Source organism: Heliconius melpomene, chromosome 17 (genome assembly GCF_056956725.1).
Source record: "Heliconius melpomene rosina isolate 202511_hmr_F chromosome 17, ASM5695672v1, whole genome shotgun sequence".
Lineage (NCBI taxonomy): Eukaryota > Metazoa > Arthropoda > Insecta > Lepidoptera > Nymphalidae > Heliconius > Heliconius melpomene.
The window spans coordinates 12,689,197-12,704,332 of NC_140405.1; the positions used below are offsets into that span (position 1 = coordinate 12,689,197).

General features: G+C 36.4%; 1 protein-coding gene across 1 annotated transcript; it reads left to right on the forward strand.

Annotated features, from left to right (window-relative positions):
- The first annotated feature begins 436 nt into the window (after window positions 1–436).
- On the forward strand, window positions 437–15,121 carry LOC146530364 (uncharacterized). Its single transcript, XM_085200921.1, has 15 exons — window positions 437–1,094; window positions 1,341–1,459; window positions 1,868–1,983; window positions 2,486–2,602; window positions 3,262–3,384; window positions 3,546–3,661; window positions 3,944–4,156; window positions 4,247–4,381; window positions 4,695–4,832; window positions 5,182–5,294; window positions 5,600–5,720; window positions 6,511–6,604; window positions 12,687–12,769; window positions 13,293–13,361; window positions 13,652–15,121. Exons 1-15 carry the CDS (start codon window positions 669–671, stop codon window positions 13,778–13,780), a joined length of 2,112 nt encoding a protein of 703 aa, XP_085057047.1. The 5' UTR covers window positions 437–668; the 3' UTR covers window positions 13,781–15,121.
- Window positions 15,122–15,136: the final 15 nt, after the last annotated feature.

A 15,136-nucleotide genomic window follows, 5' to 3' on the forward strand; every position in this document is an offset into this window, starting at 1 on the left:
TATTTTTTTTAGCAAAGATAAAGAAGTTATTTTGTATGTCAATTGACAGTTCGTTCTAAAATGTCTTGTTAAAATTGTTGGTTTCAACGTCATAATTATAAAACTATGATGATGACCTAATAAGTTTATAAATGTAATCTTCAACATTATTTTGAAACATTATTTTTATTAATATTGTTTTAAAAATACTATATGACCAGACGAAGAGCGGTATTGCAGTTTGCAACTTAACACGCTGTATCTCGGGCAGCATAAAATTATGAAATAAATACTAGAATAAAAAAACATTGTAACTAATGAAACTTCTGACTGTTTCAATTTCTGAATGAATTTGAATGTTGAACAAAGACAACATCGAGCCAAAGAGAGACAGCAATACTATCACGATTAGAAATGGCGTCTCTGTGAGTTGTCCTTTTCGCACAAGATATTCTCATTTTGTTACAATCAAAACAACTATTAACTGTTTACAGAACGTTGTAAAATGATACGGTTTACTAAATTATAGCGTTAACTTTTACAAAACTTAGATTATATTAGTTTAAATTGATTTACAATGTCGTTCACTGGGCGAGGCGTTACAATATATATGAAAATTTTTATTAAAACCACGTCTAAGCGTATTATTTGCGCGTTTTAGTGCTAGTATTTTATAATATATAGTGAAAATGGACAAGAAAAGTAAAAAGAAAACAGTTATTAAGCGAAAAAGTGATGAAACGGCCGAGGCGGATAAAAAACAAAAGATGGTCAACCGTGTAAAGAATGAGGAGGAGAAAAAGGTGGAGGTTGAGGTGAACCAGGTAGTAGAGGTGCCTTTAGAGGGCCAACAGATCGTCCACACTGGACAATTAGTAGAAGGAAACTTTGAACAACCAGTATTTGTTAATGTGAAAGGAGAACCAGTACAACTTGGTCCCAACACTGTGATATTATATGAGCAAAGTGGTAACCCTTCGAATTTTGCGTTTGGTGGCATGTGGACCATGGACTCGTCTGGGAGGATCGTCATGGCTGAAACTATTTATGATGTGAAGGGAGATCCTGAGGAGGAAGGCAGTACCTTCGTTCAGAACGCCACTGAAGTTAATAATGTGAGTTGGTTAATGTTTTATTTGTATATATGTAATTGATGACGAATATCTAAAATGATCACTTGGTTGATCTCAAAGTTGAGAATGGTTTATAAATACAGGCCTTAGTTTTACCAGTACCAGGGGGTGCCATGAAATTATTAATTTCTTCATATAGGAATCAAAGTACACCAGTACCATAAAAGCACATAACAACAACAAATTGTTTCTATTTATCATTATTGATATATTTCTTTATAATTCCAGCAAGCTGTAGAAGAAACAAGCAACACATACCAGCAATTTGAGCTTAGCAATAACACTCAAGTTGATGGACAGGAATATGAAGTGGCAATCATTGAAAATCCTAATGAATCTAATGACAGGTAAGGAGAAAGAAATTTTTAATATTTTTATTCTCAGATTACATGATCATTTAGCTAAATTCTGGGCAGCTACGAGTTGTCCATAATCATGGAGATGATTCTCAATCAATCGAAGAATCAATATAACAAAGCATTTTCTAAAGTCACTTAATACTTTTAACTTTTATTTTATATGCACACCATAATATATTCTTTTATTATTACAAATTTTTAAACTGCATTCATATTACACAAAATGTCTTAAAATTTTAACAATCCCACATTCATTTTATGGGCTTGTTCTTTGCTTTGAAAAAAATTCTGTAATTCACATAGCACGGATGATGTATATAAAATTTAGAATTTTAGTACTTTTTTTATAGTTATTGTACATTATAAATATTAATAACTTTAATATTACACTTTCAGAACTGAAGCCCAAATAATATTAACTGAGGCTCAGCTGGTAGCAACAGGTCAGGGTGCTGTGCGCTGGTTGAATCAGAAATGTGATTATGTAGTGAGAAAATTACAACTGAACTATGGTAAGAGGCTAGTGGTAACTGGCTGTTTGTTTTTACTATATTTAATATAATGTCTCGAAGATTATGCACTGCATATGAAAGAGTCTTTAAAGTAGGTTTCTGCTAAATCCTAGTTATAGCGTGAACTGAAGGTGCTATTATTTACTTTCATTCTTTTATTTATAGAATCATTCAATCATTGAGTCATTAATTTATTCAATGCCTTCAGAACTCAGCAGAAAATGAGGATTGTAGAGTGTTAACATTAAGTTCTCTGCTTACCCTGCTATATTTGGAATACAACATGAAGTTAAAAAAAATAATTGTTTTGTGTTTTATGGCAAGAAGGCTCTGTTCTACAATTACTGCATATATAATGGTATAAGCTGCTGTTTATTGATTTCATTCTTTTACTATTTGATTCATTCAATCATTCAGTCATTTGTTCAATGTATTTATTTCTTTATTGATTGATTACCATTCTTAACTTTCTCAGTTTTTCTTTTTATTTATATAATTTCAGACGCAGGTGTGAAACTCCTTCACTCTCAATCAGGTTGTATACAGTGTGTGTACCTAACCACGCCCAGTATGCAGCTGGCTTTCAATGCGGTGCCACAATTTTTGTGTATAGAGACAGGTGAGTTGCCACTGAGTTATTATGGTTTGAGTATTAAGATATTTTGTAATTAGGTTAGTGTTATTCCACTCTTAGCAAAGATTTTAACTACTAATGAGAATGTATGGCTTAGTAGACCAGAGTGCTTTGATGATAAATGAGGTATGCAAGTGTAAATACAGCTACAATAATTTTTTATATTTTTATAAAGTATATACCCTATCAACTAATTGAACTTTTGTATATACTTAATAAAACTTTTGTATATACAGCTGAACATTTTTTATATATTTAAATTTTATTACAACCAACTATAACAAGCTAATTCTAAGATTTCATTATGATTTTCCATGCTGTATGTAACTTATCCTTGATACATTCATTTACTTCAAGTTTTAACATCTTGAACTAACTTCAGGGAAGCCACGACTCGTCGAAACATGCTGTAGGTATAGATATAGTTTATCCCATTCAATCATTCATTGATATGAATGATAAACTATTATATGAAAGATGACTTTCTAAACTCATAACTTACTATTTTTTTAAAAAAATTGTATAATATTAATATTTTAAAAAAAATCTGAAAATTGCAATTTATACTTTATGCGTTTAGAAAGTCATGTTGCAGCATCTTCTTATTTAATGATAATTAAATTATATATTATTTGTTTTTACAGGCATTGAGTTCAACAGTCAAATACCGACTGTGGGTAACTCTTCAAACAATATAAGTGTAAAACACAATGTTACTTTATTCCTAGCTGAGGACGGCAACGGAAAATCCGTCATAGTTAGTGCGGGTAAGATTTTTTTCTTCTATTCTTATGGCTTCACGCTGTATCCCGCACATAGCAGGGCAGACAGAAGGAACCTAGTGTTAAGACATTTCCGTTTTCCACCTTATGCTGAGTTCTTAAGTAATTGAAATATAATATAATTTATGACAATAAATAATTTGCAGGCATATCAACACTAATAGGTGAAGATCTAACATGGTTATTGGAAACGTTTAAATCGTGTAACCCCGCGTGGCGCCAGGTGAGGTGCGTTGTATGCGACCCCACCAAGTGTCAAGAGGTGAGTATTACTTAAATTGCTTATGTAGTATGTCTACGAGTTGTATGGTGTGTGTGTTGTACAAATTCAACATTTTAAAATTAAATAAAAATGTCTAAACTTAATATTGTACACACAAATATTATAAAAAATGAAATCAATAATAATGTATGGATCAGGGGTCAGAGCTGAGCTTGCATTTTAATTTCCAAGAATCGCGGGTTCAAATCCCCTCACTGTCAAAAAAATTTTATATATTTTCTAATAAAAATAAAATGAATATTTCTTATTTATTCACACCAGGAAGTGCGCACAGCTTTCCCGTCAGCGCACGTGTCGTGCTCCGTATGGCAAGCGGCCAGATCGGCCGCGCGACTCGCTACTGAGGCCGCCGGTGCCCCCAACGGGCAGGGGGCCTCTGCACCGAGGCCGCTCGTCGCGTCCGAGGTGGCCGCGGGGTGCAAGACGTATGCCCTGGCCTTGCTGCGAGGTGATCATACACCTGCGCAACTGCAAGTGCGTTCTATTTTTGAATTTTGTTTTTTTTGTTCTGTTTAACTTGTTCGTTTTTTGAAAATTTTGTTTAAATATTTTATTAATTTTCAGGCCCTAAAACGTAGTATAATAGGCACAGGTGCCGGCACACTTCGGTTGTGGGAAATCCTGACGCGGACTGGTGGTGCCATATCGAAGCTGGACGGATGGCTAGAACCTGATAATTATACTAATATATTACATAAGGCTGGTAGTTTTTTTATATGCTTACTTTATAAAGTGGTAAGTTGGAGGCCGTCGTGGCGCCGAGACAAGAGCGTGCGACTGTAAATGCGGCGTTGGCTTCAAAATATTAAATATTTCATTCCCACACGGGGATTACATAAAATATTTAATATTTTTATTTCCTCGCTCTGAATTTAGCGGAAAGTGAGGAAACGAATTAACTTAATGGTAATGTAATGTCTTATCACCAGGTTTCCTTTGCCTACCCTGTTATATGTGGGATAGTACTAAAAATAATGTTTGTCATTAATAATAACACTTTTTCTCTTTCCAGGGTCTAGAGCGCCTTGTAGTTAAATTCCAAAACATAGTTCGAAGTCAAATGCAACCAGACGAGTTTGTTTCACTGTTCTTCAATATTTCCAATCAATTGGAGGAGGAGAGACGAAACTTCGCTATCAGCAGGTTGAGGGTAGGTTGTTTTTTTTTTAGTTTCACGCTGTATCCCGTATATAGTTGAGGGAACCTAGTGCTGAGACTTTGTTTCCCAAGCACCTCAGAACTTTCGAGTTTACCCCGTTACCAGAGGAAGGAAATGAAAATATTAAATGATTTATTTCTTCAAGTGAAAATCGAACTCACATCTATTATTTATTTCGGCGCACGAACGTACAGACAAACATAAACAATATTTCAGTTACTGTTTTAGGTATATTACACCGATAAAGGCCCCGAATAATGGATTTTCTAATATATCTTCCGTTACAGATGGCGATCAGTGACAACTTTGTTAGATTATTTAATTACTCTTTTATTTACAGGATACAGAAACATTAAAACAATCGCCCACAGACACAATAACTCAATACGCCTACAATTTAATGAGTCATCAGACGAAACTAGCGCAGAAATGCTTAGACGACAGAGCTGGCAGGTGAATTATTTTTTTTTCCCATTTTTCCCTAAACGATTTGAACCGGCGATCTTTTTGTTTTTAATGAGTCTTTCACCGGATTTCCTTTTTTTATTCGTTCATTAATTCATCTATTTTAAAAGGGATTTCTGACGTAATGATCTTTTGGATGTACTAATTTACAATTTAGAGGCAGTCGTGGCGCAGGGGCACGACACAATTATCATCACGAAACACGTGGATTTGATTTCATTCTTTTTTTGACCATTTGACCCATTATCATTCTTTTTTCATATAAAACATTAATAAATCATCTCTTTTTCTAGAAGACACAGTAGCGCGGCCATATGTAAATACGGTACGTCCACACAAGAGTGTTCGTGTCTGTTCAGTAAAGTGTTCCGGCTACCGTGTCGACATATATTGATGTTGACCACTGAGCTTAAGGTGAGTTAGATATGTTTGTTGTGGCATGTAGCAGGGTGGGCAGAGGCAATCTAGTACCCCCCTAGTCTCCCTTCTCAACTTATCGCACAATTTTTGTTGACATTGCGTGTTAAGTAACGAAACCGTAGAGCCCGTCGTGGCACAGGAGCAGAATCGTACGACTATTAACACGATGGTTGTATGTGCGATTTCCACTCGAGCAAATGAATTATTTAATATTTTAATTTTACTTCTCTGGACAAAGATGAGACAAAGCGTCGCGTTGATTTTCGTGACACATGCAATGCCTCAATTCGGCTGAATGTGGGGAACGGAAGTGCTTAGTTTCTCAGGTTTCCTCTGCCTACCCTGCTAGCTAGCTGCTAGCTGCTGCTAAGCATGATACAGCGAGAAGCTAAAAAATAGCTTAAAGCTAACGGAAAAATGTACTTTTATATAATGGACAGTCTAATCGTGATGAGAATCGAACCCACAGTCAGTACAGTCGACGAGTCGTGACCGCCCTGAAGTTGGCTGTGCATGGCTGCGTAGATTATTATTCTCCTCCCGAAAGTACAATGCGCAAAATTTCAGAAAGACTAACTCCATGGCTGCACAGTATCACACTGTGCATATAGCAGGGGATAGACAAAGGGTCGGAACTTAACGCCGCACTTTGCCTAGTTAATAGAGCGAGGAAAGGAAAATATTACATTTTCATTTTCCCCGAGTGGAAATCGAACCCGCATTCGTTCACGTTTACAGTCACTCGCTGTACATGTGAATTGTATTTTTTAAAATTATATTTTAGGTAAAAACACACATTCCGTTTGAGCCTCGTTGGACGGTACAGCATTGTTTGTTTGGTTGCGACAACGCGAGCAACGCCGGGAATAATACTACAAGTATGTATATTTTGTACTGTTTATTATCTGTTTGGCGGCTGTAGGTTCAATTCCCAGTGAGAAAAGCTGTCTCTATAAAAGAGTTAGTCAAAATGTTCCTTTATACTAGAAAGAATCAGTGGACAAATGTATAAAAAAATATAATTAGTTCTCATCGTGAAGAACTTTCTTTGTGATCACAGTGTTAAGATGTTAAACAAGAGGCACGGGTTCAAATCCCGGTACAATAAAAGTTTCGTTTATAAAGAAAAAAGTTTCGTTTCTAGGTGTGAAATAACACTTAAAAATAAAAAAAAAATATTCTTATGTAATTTTTTTTTGTATTTACTCACTTCACCTAAATAAAATTATCATAAGTTATCTTATATATTCTTTAGTTCACTCTTTCCATTCAATTTTCGAAACATTGACACATTTCCAGGTGCCCGATTGAGCTTAAATTTTAATTACAACTTCAGTTCTGATAACAATGAACTTCTTGTTGTTTGGATTAATTTTTTTATCAATTTTATCCGTTTTTTTATCAAATTAATACATTTAATTAATGTAGTTGTTAATCTAAAATGGCCCCCGCAACAAAATAGCAGCGTTTTACCTGAAATAAAACGTTTATTAATTTACTTACCTTATTCGAAGCTTATTAAATGAGATAGGCACTACGTTTCCCGCCTGTACTTCCTTCTTAGGCCACGCCTTTTTCCCCTGACGTCACTTCCACTTGGCAGTCCCTTCCTTTTGACAGCCGTGGGTAAAAATATTCATTGCGTTTTAGTAAACACCAGGCAGCGATTAATCGCAAGCTTCGAATAAGGTAAGTAAATTAATAAACGTTTTATTTCAGGTAAAACGCTGCTATTAATTTGACTGTCCCTTATTCGAAGCTTATTAAATGAGACGTGTTTGTTATCGCCTGGTGGAAGTGACGAACGCCAATGTGATAGCAGTATAGATCACTTGAAGACTGTATACTAGAGTAGTACACAGTATAGGTATATTGAATGCAATATAAACTAGAAAATGTCATAAGGCGTATTCTAACAAATCTACTTTTATATGAAATCACAATCATTGAACTCTTACTTTAGAGTGAAAGCAAATTTTATGAGAAATAAATAATAAGAAAAATTGTTATTATAAAAGTATAACTAGATATTGCTTTCTCATTTTAATGAGAAATTTTATTACAATTATTCATACATTTATCATCAAAATATAATAAACATAATTATTTCAGGCATACAAATCACAATTGTCAAACCAATTTTTAGAAACAACCGCAGATCTAATGCTTCCGGAGATAGCTAACACGCCCGCATCCTTAAACAAGGATTTGACCTAACCGCCTATTAATGTACGTGACGCGGGTCTGGGCTTACCTCCAATATTGATAAAAAGGTTAAACGATAGTCTTCACCGATCTTCAAGTAATGATTTTGTTAATTTTATCTAGAAAACGGGGTCCATTTTCTCATTTTCCTTATCAGCCAATAATTTACATCCTGACTACAGATTTATTACGTACAGACACGTAATAGAATCGTAATATTACGTACAGACACGTAATAGAATCGGATTTGACCCAAATGGTGGCCAAAAAACTATAAAATTATCGTCAAGGGTGTAATTGTCTGAACCTACTGTTAACAAAGTCAAGTCATGAATTCTTCTTCCTGAACAAAGTAATAGCAGAGCAGCTGTATGTCTTTGCACTTGGAAAACACTAATTTTGTCTCTTAACTCTGTAACTCTGTAGCTCCAAATAAGATACCAAGACGTCAATATTTCAAATTGGGGCCTTCATATGACTGATAGCTTACGCACGCTATTGATTTTAAAATGTACTTTACAAGTACATGGGAACTAAGTTGACCTGATAAATTCGGATGAATTGAAATTATGAATTCGGGTGCGATTTATGAAGCAAAACAGAAGTATATGATAATTTGAAGATTAATGATGTAGATCTGACAAAAAAAAAACTAGCAAATTCACTAGCCATCAAGCAAAACTTAAGGTGATTTATTTTGTAAGATCTACTCTAAGAAATCTTATCGTTTCCACGCGATATTATAGACCTTACGTGTTGATGAACGCCAAGATTCCCTTAGAAACTTCAACTGGTTAAAGTTCCATCCATCTAGTGCCCCAGACCGCCACACTATCAGACCTCCATTGTCATTTCAAACAATTTCGGAGGAGATAACCTTGTGATCATATCTACGAGAACTTTGTCCAGGCGAGGAATCATGCATGGTCCTACTAGGGCATGAGCTTTGACATCCGGCTGCCAACATTTCCGTCTCCATCGAGGGACTATAAAAAGATAGATTCCATGAGCCTGGTTAGATGACACAGTACCTTGGGAATAAGAAAAACGGTGGGATAACCACGCTAGATTGAAGTTCCAAGTCCGGGAAAAACGCATCATGAAAATCACACCACGCCTGATCGACGTTTAAATCCAATGAGACGTAATTAGTCACTACATGAGCTCGACTGCATGCGAACAGGTCTATAAATGGAATTCCCCATTTATGAAAATTCTGTCCGTGCAATCGTGTGTCAAATGCCACTCGGAGCTCTCTTGCAGCCTTGGTAAACGATCAGCGTGATTGTTATAAATTCTAGGAATATAAAATGCTTTCATATGAAAGATATTCATTCTTGTGAATATAAGAAAGATATTCACCAAATGCATTTGCATCTGGTGAATGGTTAGAATCAGAAACACCTGATATGTTAGATTCATGAGAGATTCTGATTTTGTTCCCCCTTCATGACGTGGATGCGCTATCACAGACCTGAACGAGAACAGTACTGCGTTGCATTTCTTTTTGATTGTAATGGAGACGGCGCTCTGTTTGTAACCATGAACCGGCAAGAGTCATATTGCTTAGGCAGGCTCCCCATGCCACATCCAACGCATCGGTAGTGAGAAAATGACAGGTTGGATCGAAATTAATAAGTATTGATCGCCTGCAATTTTGTAGTCACCAAAGCAGATTTTCCATTCCAGTCAAAAGTATTTAAGTTCGTATCTTTAAAATTTTGTTCAAAAATTTCAGAAGCACAACAACAATTACAAAACTGGCAAAATTGAGAATCCCGACAAGCTTTTGAAGATTTCTGAGGCTTGTTCGTTGATCCGTCAACATTTGGTTTATTGCCTATACTAATGGGGTAATTCATCTGCAGGTAGACACTTTGTTTGTCCAAGGATTCCAATGAATCCCCAAAAACACTAAGCTCTTCTCTGCAACCTTGGATGTTTTTTCGAAATTTATCACCCATCCTAGTTTCTAGTTAGAAAAACTATCACTTTCTGCACATGCCCCTGTAGGATGTTTTTGTCCTGGTTGGCTAATAGAAAATCGTCCAAGTAGACGATAATTCTTATTATTAAGACGATAATTCTTATTATTAAGACGATAATTCTTATTATATTGTTTGCTCTCTGAGAATTTGAGTTATCCAATTCGTTATTGCTGCAAACATTTGTGGAGCCATACTCAGCCCGAATGGCAAGCAGGTCATCTCCAGGAGTTCCCCGCGATAATAGAGACGCAGAAATCTCGTGTGGCTTTACCCAATGGAAAGCTGAAAATAGGCTTGTGAGATGTCTATTTTGAACAACCAATCTTTCGGTTGTAAAAATAATATATGCGCTGAACATTTACGAGCTTGAAATGGCGCGTCATGACATATTGGCTTAAAGCCTTTAAAATGAAAATTGGTCGATATGAACCAGAAACATTGACGGTAGAAACCTTAGAGAGATCGCTGCCTTTCCTTTGCTGTTTCATCTTGCTTATGATCTGAGTCATGTTAGTTGATTCGGGCACATGTCATTTTGAATTGACAGTACCGAGGTACACCAGAGGTGGCTTTAGACTGAAAAGTATGCGACACCTCAATATTATTTTTACGACTAGGTTCGGAGCCCCTAGACAAGCTCATTGATCCCGACACTGCGCCAGGCGACCGGCTTGAAACTGATCTGATTCAGCATCTCTGCCTTTTATTGTCTTGGAGACGGTGATAATGCTCGTTTTCGTCCAACTTTACCTTGATCACGTTGTCTCGTGTTTTGTCGAAGGGAACTTCCCTTATAACAACTTTGAAAATTGCGGATATTCGGTGCGGCCGAATGAAATGAGGCATGTAGCTGGTAACTTATTAGCCACCTTGCGGAGGGGCTGCATGAGAGCAATGTGGATGCGGATAACTGCGGTTACACCAAACTGAGCCCTGCGAGGGCTGAAAATTTTGATTGGGCCCCTGCGAGGGGCCGTCTGACTTTTTTAGAGCTGCCTGCGAGGCAGAAGTCATATTTGTTTTCTGGGCAAGCTGCATGAGAGCAATGTGGATGCTGGTAACTGTGGTTACACCAAACTGAACCCTGCGAGGACTAAAAATTTCGATTGGGCCCCTGCGAGGGGCCGTCTGACTTTTTTAGAGCTGCCTGCGAGGCAGAAGTCATATTTGTTTTCTGGGTAAGCTGCATGAGAGCAATGCAGACGCGGGTAACTGCGGTTACACAAAGCTGAACCCTGCGAGGGCTAAAAATTTTGATTGGGCCCCTGCGAGGAGCCATATGACTTTTTTAGAACTGCCTGCGAGGCAGAAGTCACATTTGTTTTCTGGGCAGGCCAGAAACACTTCTAAATTCCACCAGCATGTTCTAAACTACAGTAAACTTTTCTGCGCTGAAAAGATTAGTAGCTGACGGAGGAACCTTGCGAAGACCGGATTTAGCAGCCAAATCCTCAGCCAATGGCCACAGATTAATTGAATTAGATCTGTGGAGCTTTTATGAAAATCGGCAGACGAGCAAAGAGCGCTTATTAAAACGTCGTAGTTCGACATGTCGCAATCTTTCGCCCACGACAGTAGATCCCATAAACCATTTTGTAAAGCTTCCAGTTGCTTAAAAAATACACATGTTTAAGGCAGCATATGTCTTATCGGCGTGATTGAGATGCCGAGGGTTTTCATAAGAACCTGTTTCTTCATTCATTTCAAGCCCGGAGGAAAAATTGTACCTACAATTTACTGAACGTCCGCGTATTTGACATCAAACCAATCACCTTTATCCAAATGTGTATGATCAATAAGCATTGAAGGCCGTTGAAGCCTTAGGAAATTGGAAAAGAATTTCAAAAGAGAGAGTCAAATCATTCTTACAATTAACAGATCTTCCAGAATTTTCATGAACGATCTCATCATTTATACGGTCGCTTTCCCCGTGCCATAAGCGATATGACATGATCATTATTAAAATCTGCACTCCTTAAAATCAGCACTCACGTGACAATGGCAATTTCTTTGGAACACGACCTTTCCACTTTCTATTCATTATATTTCTACGGAGTTTACTCTTCGAATCATTTGACGAGGAAGAACTACTTGAACTTAAGGACCTTCGCCGCTGCTGATTCGGTGAGAAAGAAGTTCCCGGAACCACGGACACTACATTGTTTTCCATGCTAAACACAAAAAGGGAACACTATTCTCCTAAACAAGATGAGAAAATGATTAACTTTTATTAAAAATGTATCAATTAGTTACACGAACAAAGCCGTTAACATTTACGAAAGTAAAACGTTAATAAAATATAAGAATAAAAAATCTGAACATAGATTAACAAATTATTTCGGCCTACTTAGCCATATAATTTCACTATTCAATTTAACATTTAATAAATTAAATGAACGAAAAGTGAAGTGAAAAGAAAAAATATACATTATTATAATAAAGTAAAAACTTACTTGTATAATAATTTTAGAGTCGGAATACGTACTCGGATGACGACCGACTCGGCGGGAAAATAAAACGCCAATGAATATTTTTACCCACGGCTGTCAAAAGGAAGGGACTGCCAAGTGGAAGTGACGTCAGGGGAAAAAGGCGTGGCCTAAGAAGGAAGTACAGGCGGGAAACGTAGTGCCTATCTCATTTAATAAGCTTCGAATAAGGGACAGTCAAATTAATGGCAGATTACAAATTTTTGCAGAACCCACCTTTATTTACCACTATTCTTATTACTTTAAAATAATTATATATTTTTTTAATATATTTCCAGCGAGTGGCACCACTTTCATGGAGCAAGTGGTAGTGGAGACAGACGGGAGACAGACCATACAGCAACCGCAGCAAATACACCAGGTATGTATTTATAGAAACACAAATATACATACAAGCACATCTGAATAGTAGGTTTTTTTTTTTTTTTATGGAAAAAGGACAAGGCAAACGAGCGTTCGTAACAAGGTAATACAGTACAATCGTTAATTCGAACTTAACAGTTGCATTTGGTATATTATCTTATTTTATTATTTTTTAAAAATATATTATTACAACAAAAGTAAGTTCGATTCCTACTCAGGGGAATGAAATATTAAATATTCTGGTTTCCTGGCTCTGGTTCCAATATGCAAGCTGCCTTGAGAATTTTGGAAGGAAAAAAAGTTTTTATCTTGTCAGTTTTTATAGTATAGTGGATTTTTTTTAGAAACTATAATAGTTTTTTGATAATGATTTAAGTTTGTTTAATAAATCTACAATAGAATTTTTTTTTAATGATTATTACTACTACTTTTCCTCCAGAATTTTATAGGCTAAGACCATCGAGTGTTAAGGAGAAGGAGGAGAATGAATATAGAAAAATATATTATATTATGCTTTCCAGGTGGGCGGAGTAAGGCAGCAGCAGTATGTGTTAGCGACCCCCGGACAACCGGCCACGCCAGTTTCACAAGTTAGTATGGTGGTATCTTATTTTAAGAGATAATAGTGTTCAGTTACTCTCTTTTTATTCAAAGGGAGAAACGGGACTCTATTACTAAAACTTCGCTGTCTGTCTGTTTGTCACCAAACAGTATCTTCTTAATTTAAAATAAATATTTAAGTTTTAATAGATAAAATAGACATGGTTACAAAATGGGAATTAAACTCGCAATCATTGCGTGTACTTTTCCATTGCGCCATACATTTTCGCGCCATTGTCATACCTATTAGTGATTACTATTTAATTTTATCTGATTCCAGGTAATATTCTGCGGCGGCGGCGTAGGGGGAGTGGGCACGGTGGGTGGAGTGGGGGGCGCGGCGCCCGTCATCACGTCCGTGCTGCCCCCCGGTGGCGCGGTGCTCACGCCACACCACCTGCACCATTGATGCGGGTTGAGTGATCTGACACGTGATAAAACAATGGAGTGATTTGTTGATAGTAGTGGAAATGTATGTTCTAAAGCAGGACGACATATATAACGATCTCACTCTTCTTATATATAACGATCTACGGTACGGTATATACATGTATTTCTCTATCTGTCAGAAGTAGGTGTATATATCTATCTCGTTTGTATGTAAGGCTGTTTATAGCTATCTCTTATGTAATGTTGGAACTGGTAATGTCTGACTTTCTCTGACATAAGACGAGATATGTTTGTCTCGCTACAACACAAGGTTGGATATATATCGCTGTCTTGCTCTAACATACAGTTAGTGTGTATATCTGTCTCAATCTAACATACTCTCCTTCTCTTAAATAACGTTGGATATATCGCTATCTCGCTCGTACGTACGACTGAGGTATATCTGTATCATTCTAAGATATGGCTGAGTGTGTATCTATCTCACTCTAATCTATGAATGAGTCTATGTTTGCTCATGTACGGCACAACATATATCTGTCTCGTTCGTTGAGTGAAGGAATTATTTAAATTAATTAGGTTAATTAATACACACTTTGTTCTAATTAATAAGCTAAATTTTGTATAATATTTATTGCTTTTTTTTCTGAAAGTGATGGTTGTGGGTTGGTAATTGATTACCACTTGGGGAGTGGGGGGATGTTTGTATTTTGTATGTAATATATATAGATGATTTTTAAGTTATTTTAGTAAATATTACTTTTATTTTTCTTAGCTTCACGCTGTATCCGACATACAGCAGGGTAGACCCTCCGTTCTACGCTTTTAGTTTGAATTTGACATATTGCGTGTTTTCAAGGCGTAACTTACCGCTACGCTTTGTCTTTCATTGTCACAAAGTGGCTCCAAATCACATCACTTAACATTTGTGAATAGTTTTTTATAACTTCATATTATATCGTACATAGCAGAGTAGACACATCAAACCCGGGGATTCCAGCACTCCCCACTTTCCGCCGAATTCTGCAGACATTGCGTGTTGTTGTAGCGGAAATGAACGCCGCCCTTTGCCTACCAGAACGATGAAATGAAAATATTAAATATATTTTATTTCCTCGAGTGGGAATCGAACTTATAACCTGTCGCGTTTACGGTATTTTTAAAATTAAATAAGCAGAATCAAAGAACTAGAATTTAGCGGAAATTGTGGGACGGAGTGTTTTAACACTAGGTTTTTTATAAGTCTATTAATTAGAACAAAGTTTTAGTTCCCATGTTTATGAGGAACTTATTATGTATACAATTTTGTTATATATAGTGATATACAATGTACATATGTTTTTTTTTATTAAAAATTAGAACTATTCATTGTGTGTTT